The sequence below is a fragment of the Sebastes umbrosus genome, chromosome 10, assembly GCF_015220745.1.
Source record: "Sebastes umbrosus isolate fSebUmb1 chromosome 10, fSebUmb1.pri, whole genome shotgun sequence".
Taxonomy (NCBI): domain Eukaryota; kingdom Metazoa; phylum Chordata; class Actinopteri; order Perciformes; family Sebastidae; genus Sebastes; species Sebastes umbrosus.
This window is the reverse complement of record NC_051278.1, coordinates 17,151,864-17,174,561: the sequence shown is the minus strand read 5'-3', so window position 1 is coordinate 17,174,561 and position 22,698 is coordinate 17,151,864. Positions and strand designations below refer to the sequence as shown.

At 39.2% G+C, this 22,698-nt stretch overlaps 1 protein-coding gene across 1 annotated transcript in view; it reads right to left on the bottom strand.

Annotated features, from left to right (window-relative positions):
- The window catches only part of prim2 (DNA primase subunit 2), a 29,087-nt gene extending 8,302 nt beyond the window's left edge, over window positions 1-20,785 (bottom strand). The window contains exons 1-10 of the mRNA XM_037783304.1: window positions 20,639-20,785; window positions 17,680-17,829; window positions 17,435-17,550; window positions 16,584-16,678; window positions 16,370-16,490; window positions 15,042-15,137; window positions 11,930-12,067; window positions 6,831-6,898; window positions 5,632-5,704; window positions 5,148-5,333 (exon numbers count right to left, since the gene is read on the bottom strand). Of these exons, the coding sequence (XP_037639232.1) occupies window positions 5,148-5,333; window positions 5,632-5,704; window positions 6,831-6,898; window positions 11,930-12,067; window positions 15,042-15,137; window positions 16,370-16,490; window positions 16,584-16,678; window positions 17,435-17,550; window positions 17,680-17,824 (1,038 nt within the window). The 5' untranslated portion in view covers window positions 17,825-17,829; window positions 20,639-20,785. The remainder of the gene's footprint in view (window positions 1-5,147; window positions 5,334-5,631; window positions 5,705-6,830; window positions 6,899-11,929; window positions 12,068-15,041; window positions 15,138-16,369; window positions 16,491-16,583; window positions 16,679-17,434; window positions 17,551-17,679; window positions 17,830-20,638) is intronic.
- Window positions 20,786-22,698: the final 1,913 nt, after the last annotated feature.

Below are 22,698 nucleotides of genomic sequence, written 5' to 3'. Positions count from 1 at the left end.
TATTTTTATACAGGGTCACAGGAGGAGCTTGGGGCTACTTTCAAACGTCCTGCAAATACCAGTGATAAAAAAAACATGGTGTTCATTTGTAATCAACCTTTAAGAGCAGTTAATATAAAGTGTCATCTCATAAAAACGTTCCATTGTTGGGAAAAGACCCCCAGAGCAAAGCAAAACTATAAATGTGACAAATGGTGTCAGTTAGTGGAAATTAATTAACCTGAAGTTAACATCTGTAAAACAAGCAGTCCGACCCCCGAGGCAATGCAACGCACTCAAATGTGGTTCAAATAGATACACTCCTCCAAATGAATAGGTTAACTTCTGTGGCAAGAAAAATGGATAGATCAAGTTGATTTCATCAATTTCCTCTCTCCCTCTAGTCTAATATTACATTGGCTCTTCCTCCAGGCCTCCCTCTTGGCATCGCTGCCTCCCATCTTTTTCCTCCGTGCCTGTCGCATACTAATGAGCAGGCTTTTGTGCAGCACGCCACAAAGTGCAGTCCCTGACTTAACACATACATCATTGTGAGAGCTGTGATCTGTCAGCACCATTCTGCTGCCTCTGCTGTGGAACAAGAGCTGGGCATTGTGCACCGACCATCGCACTTTCTCTGGGAGCTTGTACACGTGGAACCAAGCCACCTCAGATATGGGGCACCAAAGAGGGCTCTAGTGTACTGTAGTTGCCATGAGGCTCTTACTGAGGGCCAACAGCAGATACTAGGACAGGAGAGACAGGAGACACTGCTTTATTAGTCTAAAAACATGCTTTGACAGGTGTCAGTGACAAAGCTGCACAAAAAGATGATGGGGAATCTTTAGATGGCTCAATTAAATGTCGGCACACATAAACCGCTCTTTCTAAATTAAATCTTTAGAGAGTAAATAACTGTCCTGATGTCTAACATATTTTGCTGCGGTGCGAAACCATTGCAAATAGCTCCACAAATTACTGGTGATATTTTTGTTTACTTTTCATCTCGAATGAGTAATGCAACCATGTTAGCTCTCTGTATCATTTCCCCATCCAGTATTTACTCTAGTCTTAAATACAGGTGCTCATTGCAATTAATAGCTAAACCTGCAGGAAATTCATTTTTACAATTATAAAAGGAAACCATGTATATTTTTTAAAAGGCAGCGTCTCTGTAAATCATTTTTAATGGTTGTACATATTAAGGATGCTCCGGCTTATCGGCCGAACATCTGTATCGCCCCATATTCACCTTGTTGACTGCCATCGGCCTATCGACAAATAAAAGGACATTCGCCGATGGCACTGGCCGATGTTTCTGTTGTGTTCCATCAATTTTGCGCCGGCTAAATAATGTTTTGTTGTTTATTTGCAGTCGGTCTCGGAAAACAGTAACCAGCTGCTGATTCAGAGAAGAAGCCACCGATTGGGCACGACTCTGGCATGTAACAACGTAACAACAACGGGTGCCATGGGCATGTGTGGTTTCTTTACAAATAAAAGTGAAAGAAAAACTCGGCTGTGTGGGAGTATTACACCGTCTCGGAGAAAGATCCGCGACAAGAATGTTTTTATGTTCAACGAAAAATTAAGCAGTAAAACAATGGCTTACAAGATTTCTTAAAAACAATCACTGCGGTCTGGATGGGAATGACACGCCACCGTAGTCCCGTCTGTGGATCCAGCCCGGACAGCTGAGGCAGTGAAGCCCGAGGCTGGACCAGTAGAGCGGGGCTCTCCTCCCACCCCCCGGCGGCGTTCTGACACCATTAGTGCACTGGGGCGGCTGTGGCTCAGGAGATAGAGCAAAGTTGTCCACTAATAAGAAGATCAGCGGTTCAATCCCGGCTCCTCCAGTCCGCATGTCGAAGTGTCCTTGGGCAAGATACTGAACCCCAAATTGCTTCCGAAGGCTGTGCCATCGGTGTGTGAATGAGCATTTCAAATCTTGATGAGCAGGTTAGCACCTTGCATGGCATCCTCTGTCATCAGTGAATGAATGTGTGAATGGGTGAATACCGGCATGTGGTGTAAAGCACTTTGAGTGGTCGGAAGATTAGAAAGGCGTTATATAAATACAAGTCCATTTACCATAGATAATCGATCGCGGGTTTGTGTCATTCTTTCAAACGGTTTAAAAAATTACACAAAAAAAACGTTACATTGATTTATGTTTCACAAAACGAATATTTGTGTTGGCTATCTAAGTACTGACACATTCTTCTCATTGAGTAGGTAGTTGTAGCGCAGCTAAAACGGCTTTTGAAGCAGTAATTTAAAAAAAAAAAAATCGGTTTCATGTGAAAGAGGGTTATATTAAAGGTTGTTTCATAAATTTGTGTGATTGAATTTGGATAAAAGACAGTGTAATGAAATGCTGAATATCTTAGCAGAGTTATTACCTCCACCAAGGCTGAAGGCCTAGGAAGGAGGTTATGTTTTCACCGGCGTTGGTTTGTTGGTTCGTTGGTTTGTTTGTCCGTTTGGAGGATAACTCTAAAAGTCTGCAATGGATTTGAATGACATTGTTTGGAGGGGTGGGGTGTGGCACAATGAACAATCCATTAGATTTTGGAGGCGATCCGGATCATGGTCCGGCTTTGGAATTTTTTTTTCTCAGCCTGTGCATTAACACCACAGGCTTTAAGACATGTGCAGTGTAACTGATGACACGTTCATGACGTACCGCTCATCTCAACATAAACAAACACACATGTGGATGATGGCGCAAGCTGAACGGCGGGGAGGGGGCATGAAACCTGCCTTGGCGGAGGTCTGCGCTCTCCGAGTGCACTTCTAGTTTGTTATTTGATGTCTTTGTTTCCTTGGCACAAAAGGGGAATAAATAGCAAAAACACTGTTATCGGCCAAATTGTTATTTTAAACATTGGTATCGGCCCAGAATGGTGCATCCCTAGTATATACAGTATAAAAGGAGTTCACTGTGAAGTGTGCAGAATAATTTAATTTCCCATAATGACCTATGCAGCGTTTTGTGTCTGTTTAATTAATTGACTCTTTTAAGACATTAGACTTGCTTAAATTTGTTTCCATTCACACCGAGTTCACTGAAGATTTGGGGCATGGTTTAACGCATTAACCTCTTTGTCACTCACATTAGTACCGTATACATTTCTGTAAGAAAAATTTGCCTTGTATCAACTGCATATTATTGTATTTTTCCCCCTCTCTCTACCAACTTGTTCTTTTGCACTGAGATGTGAAAACCCTTACAAGTGACAACACATCTGAAAACATGAAGGCCGCTCTGTGTATCTCTGTGCATCAAGAGTCTGGTCAGAACTCTTTGATGCGTCTTCTCATTACAACTGAAACTGTGGCACCAGCAGGAAACAGAGGCTCAAGATCTCCCACCACTACGCCAGGACACCTTGTCTGGCTGATGCAACACATGTCCCCGGACTGGAAAGAGCGCTGACCACCTGGAGCGATACGCCAGCCATGTGATCTACGACTACAAATCATTATCTAAAAGACAACAAGGCTCGGGGATCAAGGCGCACCACACACACACTGCTGTGCCAGACTGCTGCTCTGGGTGTCTCTTTAACTCACAATTAAATGATTTCTTGGCACTCACCCTGCACCCTGTTAATACTGCATCTTTTGATGAACACCCAAAAACACAACAGACTTATGTGTGAGATTAAGCGTTTTTTTAACAGTGCGGGTCAGATGGGCAATACTTCTTAAGCTTTCACTTTTCAAATATAAATGACAGCTCACGTGGCTGATTAGACAAGTCTCTCACTGTGTCCCAGTGCAATCAGATCATGCTGTTTTGATATCTACCTGTCAAGTACTCCTAGCCGGGTCTTATGTGGTGGACATGTAGTACTTGAATTTTTAAAATTCAGTAAAACATATAGAAGCAACAATAATGTGGTGACAACTAGATATATATTTCAATAAAGCCTCGACAAATTTACTACAAAGAAAGACTTAAATGATGCATCACATTGGAGGTTTTAGTTTGTTTTTTTACTTAAAATCAGCTGGTTCTACCTAAAATTAAGAAAAATGCCATTATGTGATTTTTTTTAAATATAGTGCAGAGCTCTATTAATCATGTCAAGCAAGTGATGCTGCTACTAAAAGCAAAAGAAAAAAGAAAGACATGGTACAAGTGGAGAATATCTTAGAATATGTTTCTATGATTATGAACCTGAAGATATTTTAAATATGGTGTGATTTGACCAAATGTTTGGTTTGTATTCAGGGGACCTTTGAGAGCAAAATCACTGACATCCTGAATGGTTTGACGGATGACAGTCAAAATTAGTGCCGCAACTAATGATTATTTTCATCATTGATTAAACTCAATTAATAGATTGGTCTAAAAAAAAAAAAATGTTACAATATAGTGAAAAATAGTTGCACTAATCGTTTCAGCTCTGGTCAAAACTCATAAATTGTAACTTCAAGATGGATTTTTTTAAATGTTTGAATTTTGTTCTGACTAGACCACGGCACAAAATAAAGTTCACCGACTTGAATTCAAAGTTAATTTTCATGTTTCATGAACTTCAGTATTCATATCTCGACAAGGAATTCCCTAAGTGGCTGCAATGAGGACGGAGCATTAAAAAAACAACACAGTTTTGAATCTTTCATATCTCACTTAGATAGGCCAGCCAAGGCGAGGCATACAGGGATGTTCTAACAGTCTGTGGTGGATACTGTACAGCCATATCTGTGAAAGCAAATCGATACAATCCAAGCAATTACCTATTTAACAGGCAGTTATTGTCTTGACAGCTTGGCTTTAGTACGTGGTTCAGAACTGTTATATAAAGGTTGGTGTGGCTCGCTTAAAATACATGAATATTTAAAGCATTACAACAAGAAAACAGCATGAAACACTGTCTGCTCTATCTGAACCGTTCCATCATGTGGACTCTGCTGTCACTATTGTCCGCTAATCTGGTGTTCAAGGATAAACTCTCAAAAAAAAAAAAAAACAACAAAAGAACTCTCTGGGTGTTTTTTTAATCAGGTTGTAATAAAATGTAGAAAAGCCTTTAAAAACTAAACAGACTTTTAAAACAAAAAAAGTAACTGCATTGACTCACTCAATTGTTTTTAAATCCAGGATGAATAAACGTAACTTAAAAAAGTACAAATATATGTAATATTGTCAGCATTACCTTGTCTGAATCCACTTTGCCTCTTATGAACTCCGACCTCCAGAACTGCAGTGCTTGCTCCAGCGAGAGGCCGATACCTTTGAGGAAGAGGCCGTACTGCATGCGACCACCGTGTCGGAGATGGTGGTCCTCTCTGAGGGTCTGGTGGAGCTGCCTCATGCAGAGTGGGAATGACTTTCCTGCAAGCTGGAGGTAGACAACAATTAATGACTAACATGTAGATATGGACTACTAGAATCCATCTGCACCTGTAAATATCTATTTTTCTTCTCATTTAATTTCTTCTTATAATTTAATTCATATTTGTACAAATGTTAAACATAATGTGAACTGATGGATTAAAACTAAAGTTGCACTAAATACACTTCTGGGCCACCAGAATTACATACAAACCTTATTCTACCTTTTACACCACCCATTCTCCGGCACAAATGGCACCCTGAACTTCAACTTCTTTCAAGAATAAATAGTGAATGCAACTTACTGAATCGATTTGTTCCAAGGAGATTTTCCCAACATTCTTCTGGATGCTGTAATCCTGCCCCACATAGGCATGACTAAAATGAGAAAATATAAAAAAGAAAATATCAGGACTGTGACAAATAAGCAATGTTAATACAATTTTAGAAAGCTATCGGGGATGCCATGAAATCGGATTGTTTGGTTCCTCAATGTAATAAAAGTCTTTTTGATGGAAAATAACACCTGACACTAAAGACATTAAAAACTGGACACAATCATTTAATAAAAGGTAAATATAAAACATCCCTTGTAACCTCCTGCCAAAAAAAAAATGTAAAACTGCTAAGCCGCTATCAGATTCTTAAGTCGATGACTTTGGCATCCCATTGACTTCCGTATGGTAATGCTTTATATCATATTGAGTTCCCCCTACCACAGAGATTAGTGACCTGCCCACTAATCTCAACAACCTGCCCACTAATCCCCATCAACAATCAGGCGACACGACTTCTTCAACCCTTATATTCATGTTCTTACTTTTATCTAAAGTAAGATAAACCCCCTCACTGTGTTCTGAGCTGCTACTCCTTTGCTATTGAAGCTGAAATGAAGGCTGCTGCTATTAAGTCACTATTCAAGGCAACCTTGTGTGCTGTTGCTGATTCACATTAACTTTCAATGGAGAACAAGTTTAAGGGTTTTTACATTAAGGCATCTACAGGATCTAGTAAGAGAAGTTAGTGGCGGTTCTATTGTTTGATCAAACATGATAAACATACAGATATTTGAGGTGCTTTTTTTGTTCATGTTTAATCCATTACGTCCACCATAAAAATGCACCTTTGTACAAAAGTTAAGCCTATTATAAAATCAATTAAGAAATCTATCCCAGAAACAACTACTGGGGAACAGCATGGCCCCACCACTCAACAACCAATACAGAGATACAGTACAGTGCAGAAGTTGTAGCAAAAACAATGCACGTGTTGCATAGCCCTAATTACTTTAACCATAGGAATCGACGATGCTGCACACGTAGCCAGGCACCACAAGTTCCAACAACATCTGGACTTGTCTATGGGGACAGATTGGGTTTACTCAGATCAGCTACAAGCCGCCGCCAACGTTCTTTGGTGCTAATGATCAATCCTGCTAAATCTCTTTCTCCAAACGGAGTCCTGGCAAAGTGGCAGCGAAGTTATTAATCCTGCTGCTGCTTACCTGAGGTGGTTAAGGAGCGGTTGGAGCCGTTCATCAGAGTGCACTGCTGGTAGCGAGCGGGCTGTCAACTGCAGGTGAGACGGACATCACATTGAGTAATGGTAAATAGAGTTGGCACAAGGACTAGAACAGCCCTGCATTGCAGGTTAAGTGCAAAGATTGAGTATTACACAGAACAAACAGTAATTAAAATACAACTTAGTAACTTAAGCAACGTTGAATAAAACTGCATCAAAGTTCATTTAAAGAATTAGTACCTAAACTTTAAGTACTTCATGTTGCTGAATGTTTGACAGCGGTACCAGAAAATCAGCTGTCAGCTTGGTGTGTGAGGGCCCTTTAAAGTAGAGCTGCAAAATTAATGGATTCGTTTTTAATTATTTAATCACCAATTATTTTGATAATCGATTAATCGCTTTGAGTAATATTTTTTAAAGAGAAAAAAAAGTTAAAAATTCTCTGATTCCAGCTTCTTAGATGCAAATATTTTCTAGTTTCTTTACTCCTCTATGACAGTAAACTGAATATCTTTGAATTGTGTACAAAACATGACATTTGAGGACGTAATCTTGGGCTTTGGGAAACACAGATCAACATTTTATGACATTTTATAGACCAAAAAACTAAATCGATTACTCGGGAATGAAAATATTCGTTAGTTGCAGCCCTATTTTAAAGTGATAATGTTAAAATTCCCTTAGCTGTAAAACAGACTACGATTTTCTGATGTTGAGTGAATGATCATACATCACATTATATGACACCAGCACAGTGATTCCTTACAGGGGCGCCCTGGTAGCTCACCTGGTAGAGCAGACGCCCCATGCACCAAGGCTGAGTCTTACTGCAGCGTCTTACCTTTGCTGCATGTCATTCCCTCTCTCCCTTTCATAACTATCACTGTCTCTCTCTCCATTAAAGGCCAAAAAATAATCTTTAAAAGAAAAAAAAAATGTTTCCTTACAAGCCCCGCACCCCCCACATACACAAAAACTACTTAATAAACTACATTTCTGTTAAAATGAACAGCCGACCAATAACTGGAGTGATAAGGAGAAGCAGCTTTCAATTTCATGCCTTTTTAATGACACATTTTCTGCGATGTCCCCTTGTCGTCCCCAGTGGAGGAGAATAACCATTATAGTAACACACAAACAGTCACAATGGCACAGTTACAAGAAAAAATAGTTTTGGAGCATTATTCCATTCCAACAGTTAGTGGTCCGGATAATTACCAGGAAATGGGAGAATGGCGGAGCTGCTGTTTTTATTTGTTTTTCCTTTTTTGTAATTTGGAAAAGATGGTCCTGCCTGTCCCATGACGGAGGACATGTGTTAAAGCAAATCAAGCCCACTATGCCAACATTAGTACAGATGCAATAACTTTCTATACTACACAATCTAGTATGCAATCATGATTTGGACACTAGAATGGACTCTACAGCCAGTGCAGTTTTCAGAGTCCTATGGGGATTCTTCACCTAACTTGCACACAATAAACTGTTTACTGCTGCTGAGAAATTAAAAAGCCCAAAAATCAGAGCAGCAGGTCGAGGTCTGGTGCCCAAGTTACTCTGCATGCATTCTGAGATTAGCAAGCTACATGAAAACTCTCTGTTCTGTGTAATTCTGTTAATTAAGCATATTACAGTTGGGCAGTAGTGTGTTTACGATGAGTGCTCCAATTTGCCAAAAGGCATTTTAGACCACTGGCTAAACAGAGTCTACTATTTGTCATGAACACAGGCATTACCTGGAAACGCACTGATTGAAAGCGACTACATGAGGCGAAAAACACAACAAAACCACACAACAAAAATGGACTTTTGTTCAAACTGCCAAATCATTTTCTATGAACAAAGCAATGAACTGCCTGGTCGATTCAAACAGCTGCTTTGGAAAGGCATTGAAAACTCTCTTTTGACAGAGTGCTCTTTAGATGGAGAAAGCGAACTAAAGGAGGACGCATTGCTTGTATGTTTAGGTTATGAATTTGTTGAAATGAGGATTGAATTAACTATTCTGTGACACACGGCACACATGACCAGTGCAGAAGTAATAGCATCTGATACACATTCTTTATGTCAACCAGGTCCACATTAGACAAACCCGACTGTGACCTGTAATGGTAAGACAGTGGCAACCAACTTGTCAGAGTGATCAGATGTGATAATCATGACTGTAACAACCAAAAATTACAAGGCCCATTTTCAGCAGACGGTGGATGCAATTGACCCTTTGCTAAGTCCCGCCCTCCACTGCTACTATATACTATTATATATACTGTATCACTGTTACACGTGCCCCTGGCACAGCGTTTAACCACGACTAATAATCCACAACAATCCACAAAACCAGCCTGAAAATTAAGAAAATCTGAAACGATTGCATGAGAGTCTATGGAGCAGAGCCGGATAGCTGTCGGACCCTGGTTCGAGAGGCGGGACTTAGCAAAAGCTCAATTATGTAAACACTGATCCCTCATGTTGATCCCATCTTTTCTCCACTACACTATACAAATTCAAAAGTAGTTTCATGAATGGTGTTTTCTTTGTATCTCTTATCTTGATGATGAAAACAACATGGATCAGATTGAGGAAACCATATCCTCCCTTTGCCACTATTATCCCTACTCTGCATCACAATAAAAATCATAATGTTTACACAATTACTTCAGGTATAGCATCAAATCTACATCAGTTTATGTAAATTAGAAAGGTTGAGATTCCAATCAGAACAGTGAGGATTTGCAGGTGTTTATATTAGTATATTTTATATTATTTCTTCTCTGTGGCTGGGTCGTCTATATTGTAGATTTCTCGCACCTCATTAATAGAAAAAGTCTTTTCATAAACCATATGTGTGACTGCCTATGTTGTTGAGCATGCTTGTGCCGCCTGCTCCCTAATCAGGAACCCTCACCACGATGTAACTGAACCTTGGTTGTCTCCTCACATGTATTATAAAAAATGCCTCTGGACCCCAGAACACCATGTTCCACGTCCCTCAGGGCATTCAATGCACAATGCATGCTGATATTGCGCCTTCACAGACTTCCACAGCTTTTAAAAAAACATCATGCCCGTAGGGATAATGAGCACTTTCATACTAGCTGTCATTTTATGTCATGCGTTCATACTTATTCCCCTCATTTGAACCCAGAGTTTCTCCAGTTTCCCCTCAGGGCACTGAAGGGAACAACCACGGTTGCAAATTAAGAATTTGCCTTATGGAACCTGTGTAAACTTACTGTATACACAAAATGTATTTACATATACTGCATATACAGACAGAATAGGAACACAATATAATGCAAATATCTAATCAGCCAATCACGTGGCAGCAACTCCGTGTATTTAGGCTGCATTCACACCAGATCAGGCATTGTGTCGTTGTGGGAGAGTTGCATTAATGGCCCATTAACTGTGCCGATTAACATCTTTTGCTCCCTCATTGCTGGGCTGTATCGCTCTGGGTCGCCGGTTACGTGACTGGCCACACAGCGTGACGTCGGGTTGTGTTTCTTCAAAAGTTGATTCCGTTTCTATTTTTCTGCCGCAGGCCGGAAACACCATCCCCTGCGGCCACCGCAGCCCACGCGCACTACCCCCACTCAAAAGGAAGGTAAAAACTCACGTTTTCTCCGCACCGCCTACTCTAGTGTGAATGCAGCCTTAGGCATGTAGATATGGTCATGAGGATCTACTGGAGCACAAACCAAGCATCCGAATGGGGAAGAGAGGTAATGTAAGGGACTTTGAATATGGCATGGTTGTTAGTTAGAGTTAGAGTATTTCAGAAACAGCTGACATACTGGGATTTTCCACGCACAACCATCTCAAGGGTTTACAGAGAACGGTCTGAAAAAATGAGAAAATATCCAGCGAGCGGCAGTTCTCTGGGCCAAAATGTCTTGTTATAACGACAGAGGTCAGAGGAGAATGACCAGACTGGTCCAAGCTGACAGAAAGGCAACAGTAACTCAAATAACCACTCGTTACAACTGAGGTATGCAGGAGAGCATCTCTGAACGCACAACATGTGGAACCCTTGAAGCAGATGTGCTACAGCAGCAGAAGAGCACACCGTGTGCCACTCCTGTCAGCTAAGAACAGGAAACTGAGGCTGAAATTGTCACGTCTCTCACAAAATTGGACAAGAGAAGATTGGAAAAACGTTGTCTGGTCTGATGAGTCACCATTTCTGCTGACACATTCAGATGGCAGGGTCAGAATTTGGCATAAACAACAAGAAAGCATGGATGCATCGTGCCGTTTATCAACAGTTCAGGTTGCTGCTGGTGGTGTAATGGTGCGGGAGATATTTTCTTGACACTTTGGGCCTCTTAGTACCTGTTGAGCATCATTTAAACGCCACAGTCTACCTGAGTATTGTTGCTGACCATGTCCATCCCTTTATGACCACAGTGTACCCATCTTCTAATTTTCTCTTTTTTCTGACCATTTTCTTCAAACACTAGAGATGGTTGTGCTAGAAAATCCCAATAGATCAGCAGTTTCTGAAATACTCAAATCAACAACCATGCAATGTTCAAAGTCACTTAAATTACATTTCTTCCCCATTACATTTCTTGGTTTGAACTTCAGCAGATCATCTTGACCATTTCTACATGCCCTAAATGCATTGAGTTGCTGCTACGTGATTGGCTGATTAGATATTTTAAAGGTGCTATTGATAACATTAACAATTTTCAGCCACTAGATGTCGCATTCTCCCTCCGTCATTCTATTGCATTCACTTCACAACAAGTCGTTGCCAGCCATTTATCCATTTTTTCCCACACTAACTGACGACCCAGAGATACCATGTGATACCAACGCCGTTATACTTTTGACTCACAAGCCTTGTTAGAAGTGGAAACCAAACGTCAGATATCTTCCACAGAGATAAACAAAACATTCAATTTAGACCCGCCAAAACTGTGGATGTGTTATTTCTTTTTTAAATACTGGTCTACATAAAATTGTTATCAATAAGACCTTCAAAGTGGTCAGATGTACACACACATGTCTCCTTGAGCTTTCTGTAATATTATTATTCATTCTTTCTAAAAACAGTGAAAACCTTCAAAGACTTACTGCAAGAGCTTTAGATAGCCTGGTGCGGAAATCGTTGAGAACGATGGTGACAATGTCCTGGTGAGGGATGTACACGTAGCCTGCTTTGAGATACACTTTCCTTGTTCGCACCAGATCCAGGGCATCTTGAAATGGAACCTTTAAAATAAAAACAAAAAAATATTTTAAATAGTAAATGCATTCATAAGATATAGATGTTAAAAATTTCAAGGACATGTAGGGAGTTTGGGTAGAAAAATCTAACCCGCTACTTTATAACACTTAAAATAAAGAGTAAACAAACTGGTTTACAACAATCATGCTGGTGGATGTGTGGGAATAGAGAGGCAAACCAAAATATTAAAATAAAAAAGATATAGATGTTAATATTGCATTTGCATGCATGGTGAGTGTCTGGATGCTGAGGCGTACTCTTTGCCCGTCGTAATGTTGGCTGTGATACATGATTTTACCCTTATTCTAGTCTAGATGTTCAATAAAGGGAGCGTGATGATTTGCATGCTCTCAACGAATAAGACTGTCAGTAACAAGCCTAAAATGTAAATTCAAAGTAGCAGGCCATGACATTTTTCCCTTTCCTTTTTCATTTTGTGAACAGACAACTGTAGACTTAAATCCATTCAACTGTGAAAGGATATGAAGGTAATCTGTCAATCAGCCAACTATTTTTCAGACTGTCCTTTCATACCGATTTAAAACTCCATTATGTGAACATTTAGTGATTCAACAAAATTATGTCCAAATATTTCTTTAGAAGTAAGGCATGATACTCAGAGGGGAAATTCTACATTTGGGAGAACATGAATTCTCCAATAAAGTTGATTTAAACTGCACCATGGACCAATATTTGCTCATTTATTTCATATCATAAGATGATCTGTCTCCATCTGACTAAATATTGTCCCTGAAGGTAGGGAAGCTGAGGAACAAAATACAACTAAGAAGATAAATCCATGTTTTACTTCAACGTGATCAATGTTTTATTCATAAAAACAGACTAGGCAGTTCACTGCCCTGCTTCACTGGTACTCTTGGGCAGGTTAAATTAAACAGTATGGAAGAAACTAATGAGAGCCGGTGTGGTAATTAGTCGAAATCTAACACTGGACAAAAGGCAAAAGTCAAATCCAACTCCGTGGACTTACAACACTTCATGTCTTGCCAAAAGGATTTAAGTTTTTCTGTAAACTCTACTCTTATTTGACACTTAAGTCATTGTGGAAGATTGTAAAGTGTGTGATCTGAACTGTTACATGTAGCGGTGGTTGATATCTCTAAGACACCTCTGAATGGGACCCAAATTATGTAGACAGAGGGTTGATTTATCAAGTAATCATCTAACCTGTAGTTTGGATTCACCTTAAAGGACTACTACAGAGATTTAGCATTGCACCTCCATAATAGTTGGGGGACTCGCAAGAGACAGATTTAAAGTCCCCATAAAATGAAAAACATATTTTCCCAGTTTTAATCCTGTGTCCCTGTGTTAATTGTTCATTTGTCTCTTGTTATATGCCCAATATGTCCAAAAAAGAAGACAGTATCAGAGTATTTTTACAACAAAATCTGATCAAAATCCCCTTCTTTTCTCTTCCTGTAAACGATTTCAAATGTTTGGTGACTCATTCTGCTCGCAGGGGCATTTCGAAAAATTAATTCAATCAAATGAGACTTTGGGCGACTAGCTAGCCAATCGTTAGTGGATCAAATCAATATACGTTCTTTGATCAAAGTAGCAAAGAGCAATATGGAGAGAGACAGGAAGAGATGAGTTTTTGGATATCAGTGGGCAAAAACGCTGTTGTGGCTGAGGTCTAATTAATTCAAATGAAACTTTACCAATTTTCAACCGACTGTGTCACTGAAGCGCGGCAGTACATGCAGTGAGTGTCCACTGGAGGACCATGCAAAACGACCGGCAGAGTTTTCCTTGCGGGTTGGCAGGGGGGGCTCCGGGCGCCACTCATCTGCAGGTTCTTGACCCGCTGCAGTGACGCAGAGTCAGTTGAAAATCGGCAAAGTTTCCCTTTCATCTCTCCCTCATCCTCTGCGTGATCTAACAACAGGTGAGGGAGGTGTGTGTGTGTGTGTGTGTGTGTGTGTGTGTGTGTGTGTGTGTGTGTGTGTGTGTGTGGAGCCAACAGTCCTCTGTAGGTAAGTATCGAGCTGAACTCTAAACCATTTTTTTTAGAGGCCCAGTCAAATGCGATTGATTTGATTTAAATCCCTCTTGTAACTGTACACCGCTCAAATATTTCACTGTGAGATATATGTCACAGTACAGCAGATAGAGAAACTCTAACTTCCGTTTCATGGGGACTTTAAAATGGAAAACAGACGTAGCAGAGGCCGAGATACTTTTAGTTTCTAGTATGAGAGACAAGCCCCAAACACACTGGATTTTACATTTCTAATAATGCAACCCAAAAGCATCTTTTGTTAGGCCTTCCCTGACTGGTAAACACCACAACTTTTAAACTCCACACCCCCAGTGTGGAACGCAGCCTTTTCTGTTTAAGTCTCAAGTCTGATGACCTTATCAGGGTTATTTTTCAAACTTTGAAGTGCACTATTTAAAGTTTAAACCGGCTGAGTAGTACCCCTCATATCAAGTAACCCTGTCTTGATGTGTAAAACTGGTGGAGCACCCCTTTAACATGAATAGCCACAGTACAGCAGTCCTGCTGTTCTATGAATCTGGACACTTCTTTACCAAACTGAGCATTAACAACTATAAAAAGTAGCCTAATAATGGACTCAAGGGGAAACAGTGGAGCTTTGAGAGTAAAAAGGAAGAATCACTGAATATAATTACAGTGGGGAGGGAGATTTTTACAAAATAACATTTTCTAGTAAATATCAATCAACGATGTTAAAACTGTCATTTCTTTATTAAAGTTCTGACATTTAGAATTCAAAACATCATACAAAATTGAGTTAACGGTACAGTGTCTAGATGGCTCGTTTCCTCATTCGCTGTGTGAGAGCTGAGGGAATACAAATTGTAGAATAATACTGTATATAAAAATGTGTTTTATGGAGGCATAAGCACTTAACATTCTTAGTGGTCTTGATGGAGATGGAGAGAGAGAGAGAGGGATGAGTAACTCACTTTGTAGAAGTCCTGGTTCTCCACAGTGATTCCACTGACGTTGTAACTGGAGTTGACAAGTTTATCCTGCAGAGCCTTCTTCTCCTCGACACTAATCTGAAAAGTTATTGATGAGAAAGATGAATTTCAGTGAAGAGCTGCAGAGGCAGAACTGTGTCGGTGTTAATACATTGAAGGCTGAGGCTCATGGAAACCAAACATCGTTTATCAGATGAATGCGCCGGTTCCGTCCTTGCTTGACACATTATGTGTTGATGAATTATTAAATAGAGGTCTTTTTTTATTTTTCCTTTTAGTATTCACCTCCATTTTATGAAAAACCTGCCGCAGTGCTTTCCTTAAGTGGGTCTTATGACACACTTAGAAGTAAAATATAAACTAAACACACTGTTATTATTCACATTTGATTAGGGTTACTGTAACTGTTTAAACTTTTCAATCACCATTCACCGTTAACATTCATGGGTCCTGTTAGAGTGATCAAACAGCTCCATCTAGTGACAATATAATTGAGCACAAATGTTACTTTCCCTGCCCCCTTTTTTGGGGGGGTTTTCCTTTCCTAACATGCATTAATTATTAGATACAGAAACCCATATATTACTGACAAAAACATGGGCTTATGTATCAGTTTTGAATTATTCTACAATTACTACAGGATCCTACAAAGTCAAGAGTCATGTACAGTATTAGTAACATACATGAATAGCAATTTTGCAGATATAAGCTTTTGCTGATATAAAACCTAAGCTCTACTCACTATTTATAGTGTCTAAACACAGTTCATTTTGTTTATGTTTGAACGTTTGTATAGAAATGCATATTCAACAGACGCTTCCAGGTAGTGCCCTGTTCAGATCAGTCCACACGCCTTTACATTCACAGATGTGGACAGAGGTGAACCTATAAGAGTACCGGAGGTCAGGGCTGCACGTTTATGGCCAAAATGATAATCATGATTATTTTGATCAATATTAAGATCACGAATATTCATTGATTTTAGGGACAAAATATTTTTACATCTTGATCACCCCTTAGTGGCTGGTTGTGTGCTTAGGACACGTTTGATTTGCAATGCAGCTGCATCTTCTATGAGCAGAGCACGTATTTTAAACAATATCAATATCGCAGTTGATCATGTTCATTTAATTGTGGGAAGCCAAAACCGTGATCGTGGTTAATATTAAATGAATTGTGCAGCCCTACCCGAGGTGTAAGTAACACAAAAGAAAACACTGTAGTTTTGTAGCAAGAATTAACCTTATGAGTTACGGTATTCATCTATATTAAAGTAAAAACTCAAAATATTTAAACAAAGACAAACTTACTGTGTCGTACTGCAGACTATTTCTGTGAAGAAATTCAAGCTTTTGTTTTGGATGCAGGTCATCGAAGCGGTAGCGGAAAAGATCAACTTCCTGTTGTATAAACCACCGTCTCAGATCCTCCCTTTAAGATGCCAATAGAAATAAACATATATTCAGTTACAAAGCAATTTTTTTATATATTTTATTTGTCAACAAACATCCTACAGAAACTTACGTTTGGCAGTAGGCGAGTCTGAGAATGAAGTGGGAGATGTGGTCCTTCCTTCGTTTGTCATATTCACTTAGTCCACTCTGAGATTTTTTGTCATCCTTGAAGGGTTAAAGCAGGCACAGTATTGTTAATGACATTCATTTTCATTGCTCACATTATTACTTCTTCATAAATTTTGTTGTCTTGTTGGGTATAATTTCAGTTGCGAGGTAAAATCAAAATTACAGATTTTTAAAAGGGAGTTTTGTGACTCTGTATACATAAGAGTACATTGCATACTTTTTTTTATTCCATACTTATTTTTATAATGGATCGCCACTATGAATGTCTGTTCTACTCCTATTCTATTTCTATGGGGAAACACACGATTTAAAGTGTTTTTTTTGCATGATTCTTTGTGGAGAAACTCAGTTTTACAGATCTGTCGATTAAATCAACAAGTCGATTAGCCGACAAAATCATGTTAGAAGTGAGTGTTAGTCGACTAAGAATTTCTTTGGTCGAGCACAACCCTACCACCTGTCAGTATAACACAATACAGTTTAACAGCGCGGTTGTATAAGACCACATTAGTTTTAGCTAGGTGTACCCAATAAACTGGCAACTGAATGTAACCAGTGACCACAAGCACAATGGAGTACAGCTTGCAGCATTAACTACCTAAATATATGATGGATCATTGCAATGTGATACGTAATGAGATGTTCCCAAACCCTGCTTGCTTCCTGTGAAAGCCAACACCTGGTAAACGGTCATGGAGAAATCCCTTTGTCATAAAGACTCATGACAGGTAGTAAATGTAGCACTGCTAAGTTTTAAAACTCTGATGTGTGTGTCATGCTGAACATACTCACCGGCGCCGCATCTCTGTAAAGAAAGTTGAGGGCATTCGACTCAGACTCCAGCTTCTTTTTGTACTGGTCCGATAGTTTCACATAGCTCACTCCCAAATTCTCAATGGTCTTCAACACTGCAGTGGCATTAAAAGAAGGCATTGTTAATATCAGGCCCTTTTTAGAAACATGTATTTCACAACCGCAAAGAAAAACACTGCTTATTTCATAAATATGATTAGACTTGCATGCGATCCAGGTCTTACATTTCAGTCGATCCACAGCAAATGCCTCAAATTCAGTGAGAGAGATGTTTTCAAGAGGAGGCTGCCCGTAGAACTGCAGGGGATGGCCATACAGCTCCGTCTGAAGGTTGGTATTGAACTTCTTTCTTCTGCTAGGAAACTGCATCGTTCCTGATGATGGTAAGGGAAAACAAGAATGTTTTCAATAATGCATCACCAGACAATTGGCGTCTTTTAGAGCTCACCATGCTGGCATATTTGTTGCAACTACAATTTTTTAATTTTGAGAACACACAGACAGCACAGCCCAGAGTGAGCTTCAATACAAGTAAATAAAAATTGAATAAGTTGCACGACTCTTCTTCCAGTGTATTGTGCTTTATTTCGGTTTACAACAGTTTCAGCTATCTTGTCTTCACCAGGGTATAGGCATTTGGAGAATAAATACTAATTATATACTGGAGAATTAATACATAAGATACCCTTGTCAACAAATAGCATTTCATGGACCCTGTGTGGTCTATCAAATCAAAGGATGCTGTGACCCTTGTTACAAAAACAAAGTCATTGAATTACTGCCTAACCTCTATTATTATATTATATTATATTATATGAATGAAGTGCAGGGGGGCACTCCTTAAGACCTTCTATGACACTGTGGTGGCATCAGCCATTTTTTATGGAGTGGTCTGCTGGGGCAGCAGCATCTCGGCTGCGGAGAGGAAGAGACTAGACAGAGTGACCAGGAAGGCCAGCTCTGTCCTGGGATGCCCCCTCGACACAGTGGAGGTGGTGGGAGAGAGGAGGATGATGGCTAAGCTGTCATCCATGACGGAGAATGATTCCCACCCCATGCAGGACACCATCTCAGCACTGGAGAGCTCCTTCAGCGACAGGCTGCTCCACCCAAAGTGTGTGAAGTAGCTCTATCTATCGCAGGTTCGTCCTTCCTGCAGCTGTCAGACTCCACAACCAGCACTGCTCCCAGTAGACCACTTACACTTACACACCAAAAAACTGACAATAACCTGATATTTTCAGGTGGAATTTCATTTCATTCTCACTGTGCAATATCATTTTCCACTTTTGCAATTTTGTTAATAGTCTGTTTATTGTTAATACTGTATATACTGCTCCTATTTTTATACTTCCTTCTATTTAAATGGTTCATATTTTGTTACACTTTGTTTAGCTCTTTTTTTACTGTGTTAGTTGATGCATCTTGTTTTTTGCACTATCCCCTTTGCTGCTGTACACTGCACATTTCCCCACTGAGGGACTAATAAAGGAATATCTTATCTTATAAAACATACTTTATATTTGCCCACATTGGCCACAATCTGGTAAGACCAAATAGCATCTTGCATGTAGTTATATCATTTATATTGTTTTTTTAAGATTGAGAAAGACAACACTGATCTCTTAACCACTTAATCTATCATCCAGGAGCCACTTAGATAGAAATAATTTGTTATAATGTGCAGTATTGTGTATTTTACTAGAGTCTTAATAGTCTGTTTGTTGTCAATACTGTATATACTGCTCCTATTTTTATACTTCCTTCTATTTAAATGGTTCATATTTTGTTACACTTTGTTTAGCTCTTTTTTTACTGTGTTAGCTGATGCATCTTGTTTTTTTGCACTATCCCCTTTTGCTGCAAATTTCTACAAATAAAGGAATATCTTATCTTATTATTATCATGCAGAAAGCATTTTCTCCCTGTCAAAATATGTTTTTTATCTGCAAAAACTTGGCTAGAAAGCTGCCTTCACTAAATTTGGTAAGATCTATTATGAATATGAATCCAGTCATACAATATGTGGCAAGACAACAGTGAGTGAGCCCACTAGAAAGACAACAGTGAGTGAGTCCACTAGAAAGACACCAGTGAGTGAGTCCACTAGAAAGACAACAGTGAGTGAGTCCACTAGAAAGACACCAGTGAGTGAGTTCACTAGAAAGACACCAGTGAGTGAGTCCACTAGAAAGACACCAGTGAGTGAGTCCACTAGAAAGACACCAGTGAGTGAGTCCACTAGAAAGACACCAGTGAGTGAGTCCACTAGAAAGACACCAGTGAGTGAGTCCACTAGAAAGACACCAGTGAGTGAGTCCACTAGAAAGACACCAGTGAGTGAGTCCACTAGAAAGACACCAGTGAGTGAGTCCACTAGAAAGACACCAGTGAGTGAGTCCACTAGAAAGACACCAGTGAGTGAGTCCACTAGAAAGACACCAGTGAGTGAGTCCACTAGAAAGACACCAGTGAGTGAGTCCACTAGAAAGACACCAGTGAGTGAGTCCACTAGAAAGATACCAGTGAGTGAGTCCACTAGAAAGACACCAGTGAGTGAGTCCACTAGAAAGACACCAGTGAGTGAGTCCACTAGAAAGACACCAGTGAGTGAGTCCACTAGAAAGACACCAGTGAGTGAGTCCACTAGAAAGACACCAGTGAGTGAGTCCACTAGAAAGACACCAGTGAGTGAGTCCACTAGAAAGACACCAGTGAGTGAGTCCACTAGAAAGACACCAGTGAGTGAGTCCACTAGAAAGACAACAGTGAGTGAGTCCACTAGAAAGACACCAGTGAGTGAGTCCACTAGAAAGATACCAGTGAGTGAGTCCACTAGAAAGACACCAGTGAGTGAGTCCACTAGAAAGATACCAGTGAGTGAGTCCACTAGAAAGACACCAGTGAGTGAGTCCACTAGAAAGACACCAGTGAGTGAGTCCACTAGAAAGACACCAGTGAGTGAGTCCACTAGAAAGACACCAGTGAGTGAGTCCACTAGAAAGACACCAGTGAGTGAGTCCACTATAAAGACAACTGAAGTGACCTGATGACACTAGCTAGCTGTCACATTACAACAGGTCCAGCAGTGCTGATAAAGCAGCTAAGTGTTATTACTCTTTCCCACACCACCCACGACAAGTACTGGAACAACATTTACATGATTTATTGTCGTTACATTACCGAGTAGATGCTGGAGCTGCTTCTCTTCTGCTCAGTCCCGCCAAACAAAGTGGGTTGTTCAACAAACGCGGGTAAATGATGACGCGTTCAGGAAGAGAAACTTTCTGTTGGTGATGTGTGAGCGCTCGTTTAGTTGTTCCGCCCGTGCCGCCATATCTCTCCTGCTGTCGATGACTTTTACAAAAAAAAAGATAAAAACAAGAAAAGACTAGCCAATTTTTGATTTTGTATGATGAGTATCAACCAGTCCTGTAGATGAATATTTAAAATAAAACATGGTTAATTCATTGTGTCATTTTTATAACTCTTGTTTTCCCGTCGACCTGGGTGAAACGTAAACTTTCGGGGGCTTCTGTACTACAAAACAAACGCACCCAGAACCCAGTGGGGCTATGGAAAGCCAAATGGGTCAAAATTCACTTATATTAAACGCGACCAGGCACCAAACTATTTTTTTTTTTTTTTTTTTTTAGAACTTTATTTCAACAAAAGACATGTACAAACGAGTATAGGGAATACAAAGAAACAGCACAAAAAAAAAAGACAAAAAAAAAACTTAATGCCAGAGGAGTTCAATGTTCATTAATTTAAAGTCAGTATAAAATGTACTCAGTGGTGGAATGTAACTAAGTACTTAAATACAATTTTGAGGTACTTCTACTTTACTTGAGTATTTCCATGTTCTGCTACTTTCTACTTCTACTCAACTACATCTCAGAGGGAAATATTAGACTTTTTACTACACTACATTTATCTGACAACTTGAGTTACTTTACAGATTGTGTATTAATACAAAATATAATCAACTAATAAATGATGTAGTATTATAGATTAAACTACCCAGTAGTATATAGTCATTAAAATGAGCTCCACCATAACCAGCTGCAACATTAAAGTGATGAACACACTAATGCATCAATAATTAGAATACAATTATATACATTATTCTGCATAATGAGTACTTTTATGTTTGGTACTTTAAGTATTCAGATGCTAATATTTTTGTACTTTTACTTTTGAATGCAGGACTCTTACTTGTAACAGAGTATTTCTACATGGTAGTATTGCTACTTTTACTGAAGTACAAGATCTGAGTACTTCTTCCACCACTGCATGTACTATAATACAAAAATAAACATGTAATATAATACTAATATAATATAACAATATAACATTTAATAGAAAATGATATAAATTAGTGAAAACTATAATAGCTCCAACTAAAGCATTAAAATGCAACATACTGCGCATTGGTGCATTTTAATGTTTTAGTTGGAGCTATTGTAGTATTCACTTATTTATTATACAGGTACATTGGGGTCACATTTTTTGACAGCAGCTGTCAGAATTGGTGACCTCTGTGGTCACAGATTTCGGTGCAACACCAGCACAGATAGCTATCCTACCAACAGTGCGGGTCTTCTGGTTATCAGATTGTTCTACCTACAATGAGACCATTATCTCCATTCATACTATATTTAAAAGGCATGACATAGAATCTGAAATGTATATTTTACATAGCATGGCAGCAGGGTATCATAGCTAATATATATATATATATATATATATATATATATGAAAAAGAATTCTTAAGGCACTTTGTATGAAACACACAAGGACATGAGGGAGACAGAGCTCTTACACCTCATAACAACAATTATATTGTACATAAATTAAGGAAATTAAGGTAATAAACTTAATACACATTATAAAACATGTACAACTAACATTCAGAAACAACTCATGTGCCACAACGTCTTACGTAATTATCCATGAAAATCCAAATTATTAACAGATAGATCAAACTAAACTTGCTTTATGTTGCACAATAAAAATATGATAATAAATAATCTGTGCAAGGTTGAAAGGTGTCACTCATTTTCAACACAAGTACGAGTATATATATCTATATATAGATATACAGCTCTGGAAAAAATTAAGAGACCACTTCAAAATTATCTGTTTCTCTGGTTTTACTATTTATTGGTATGTGTTTGAGTAAAATGAAAATTTTGGTTATATTCTATAAACTACTGACAACATTTCTCCCAAATTTCAAA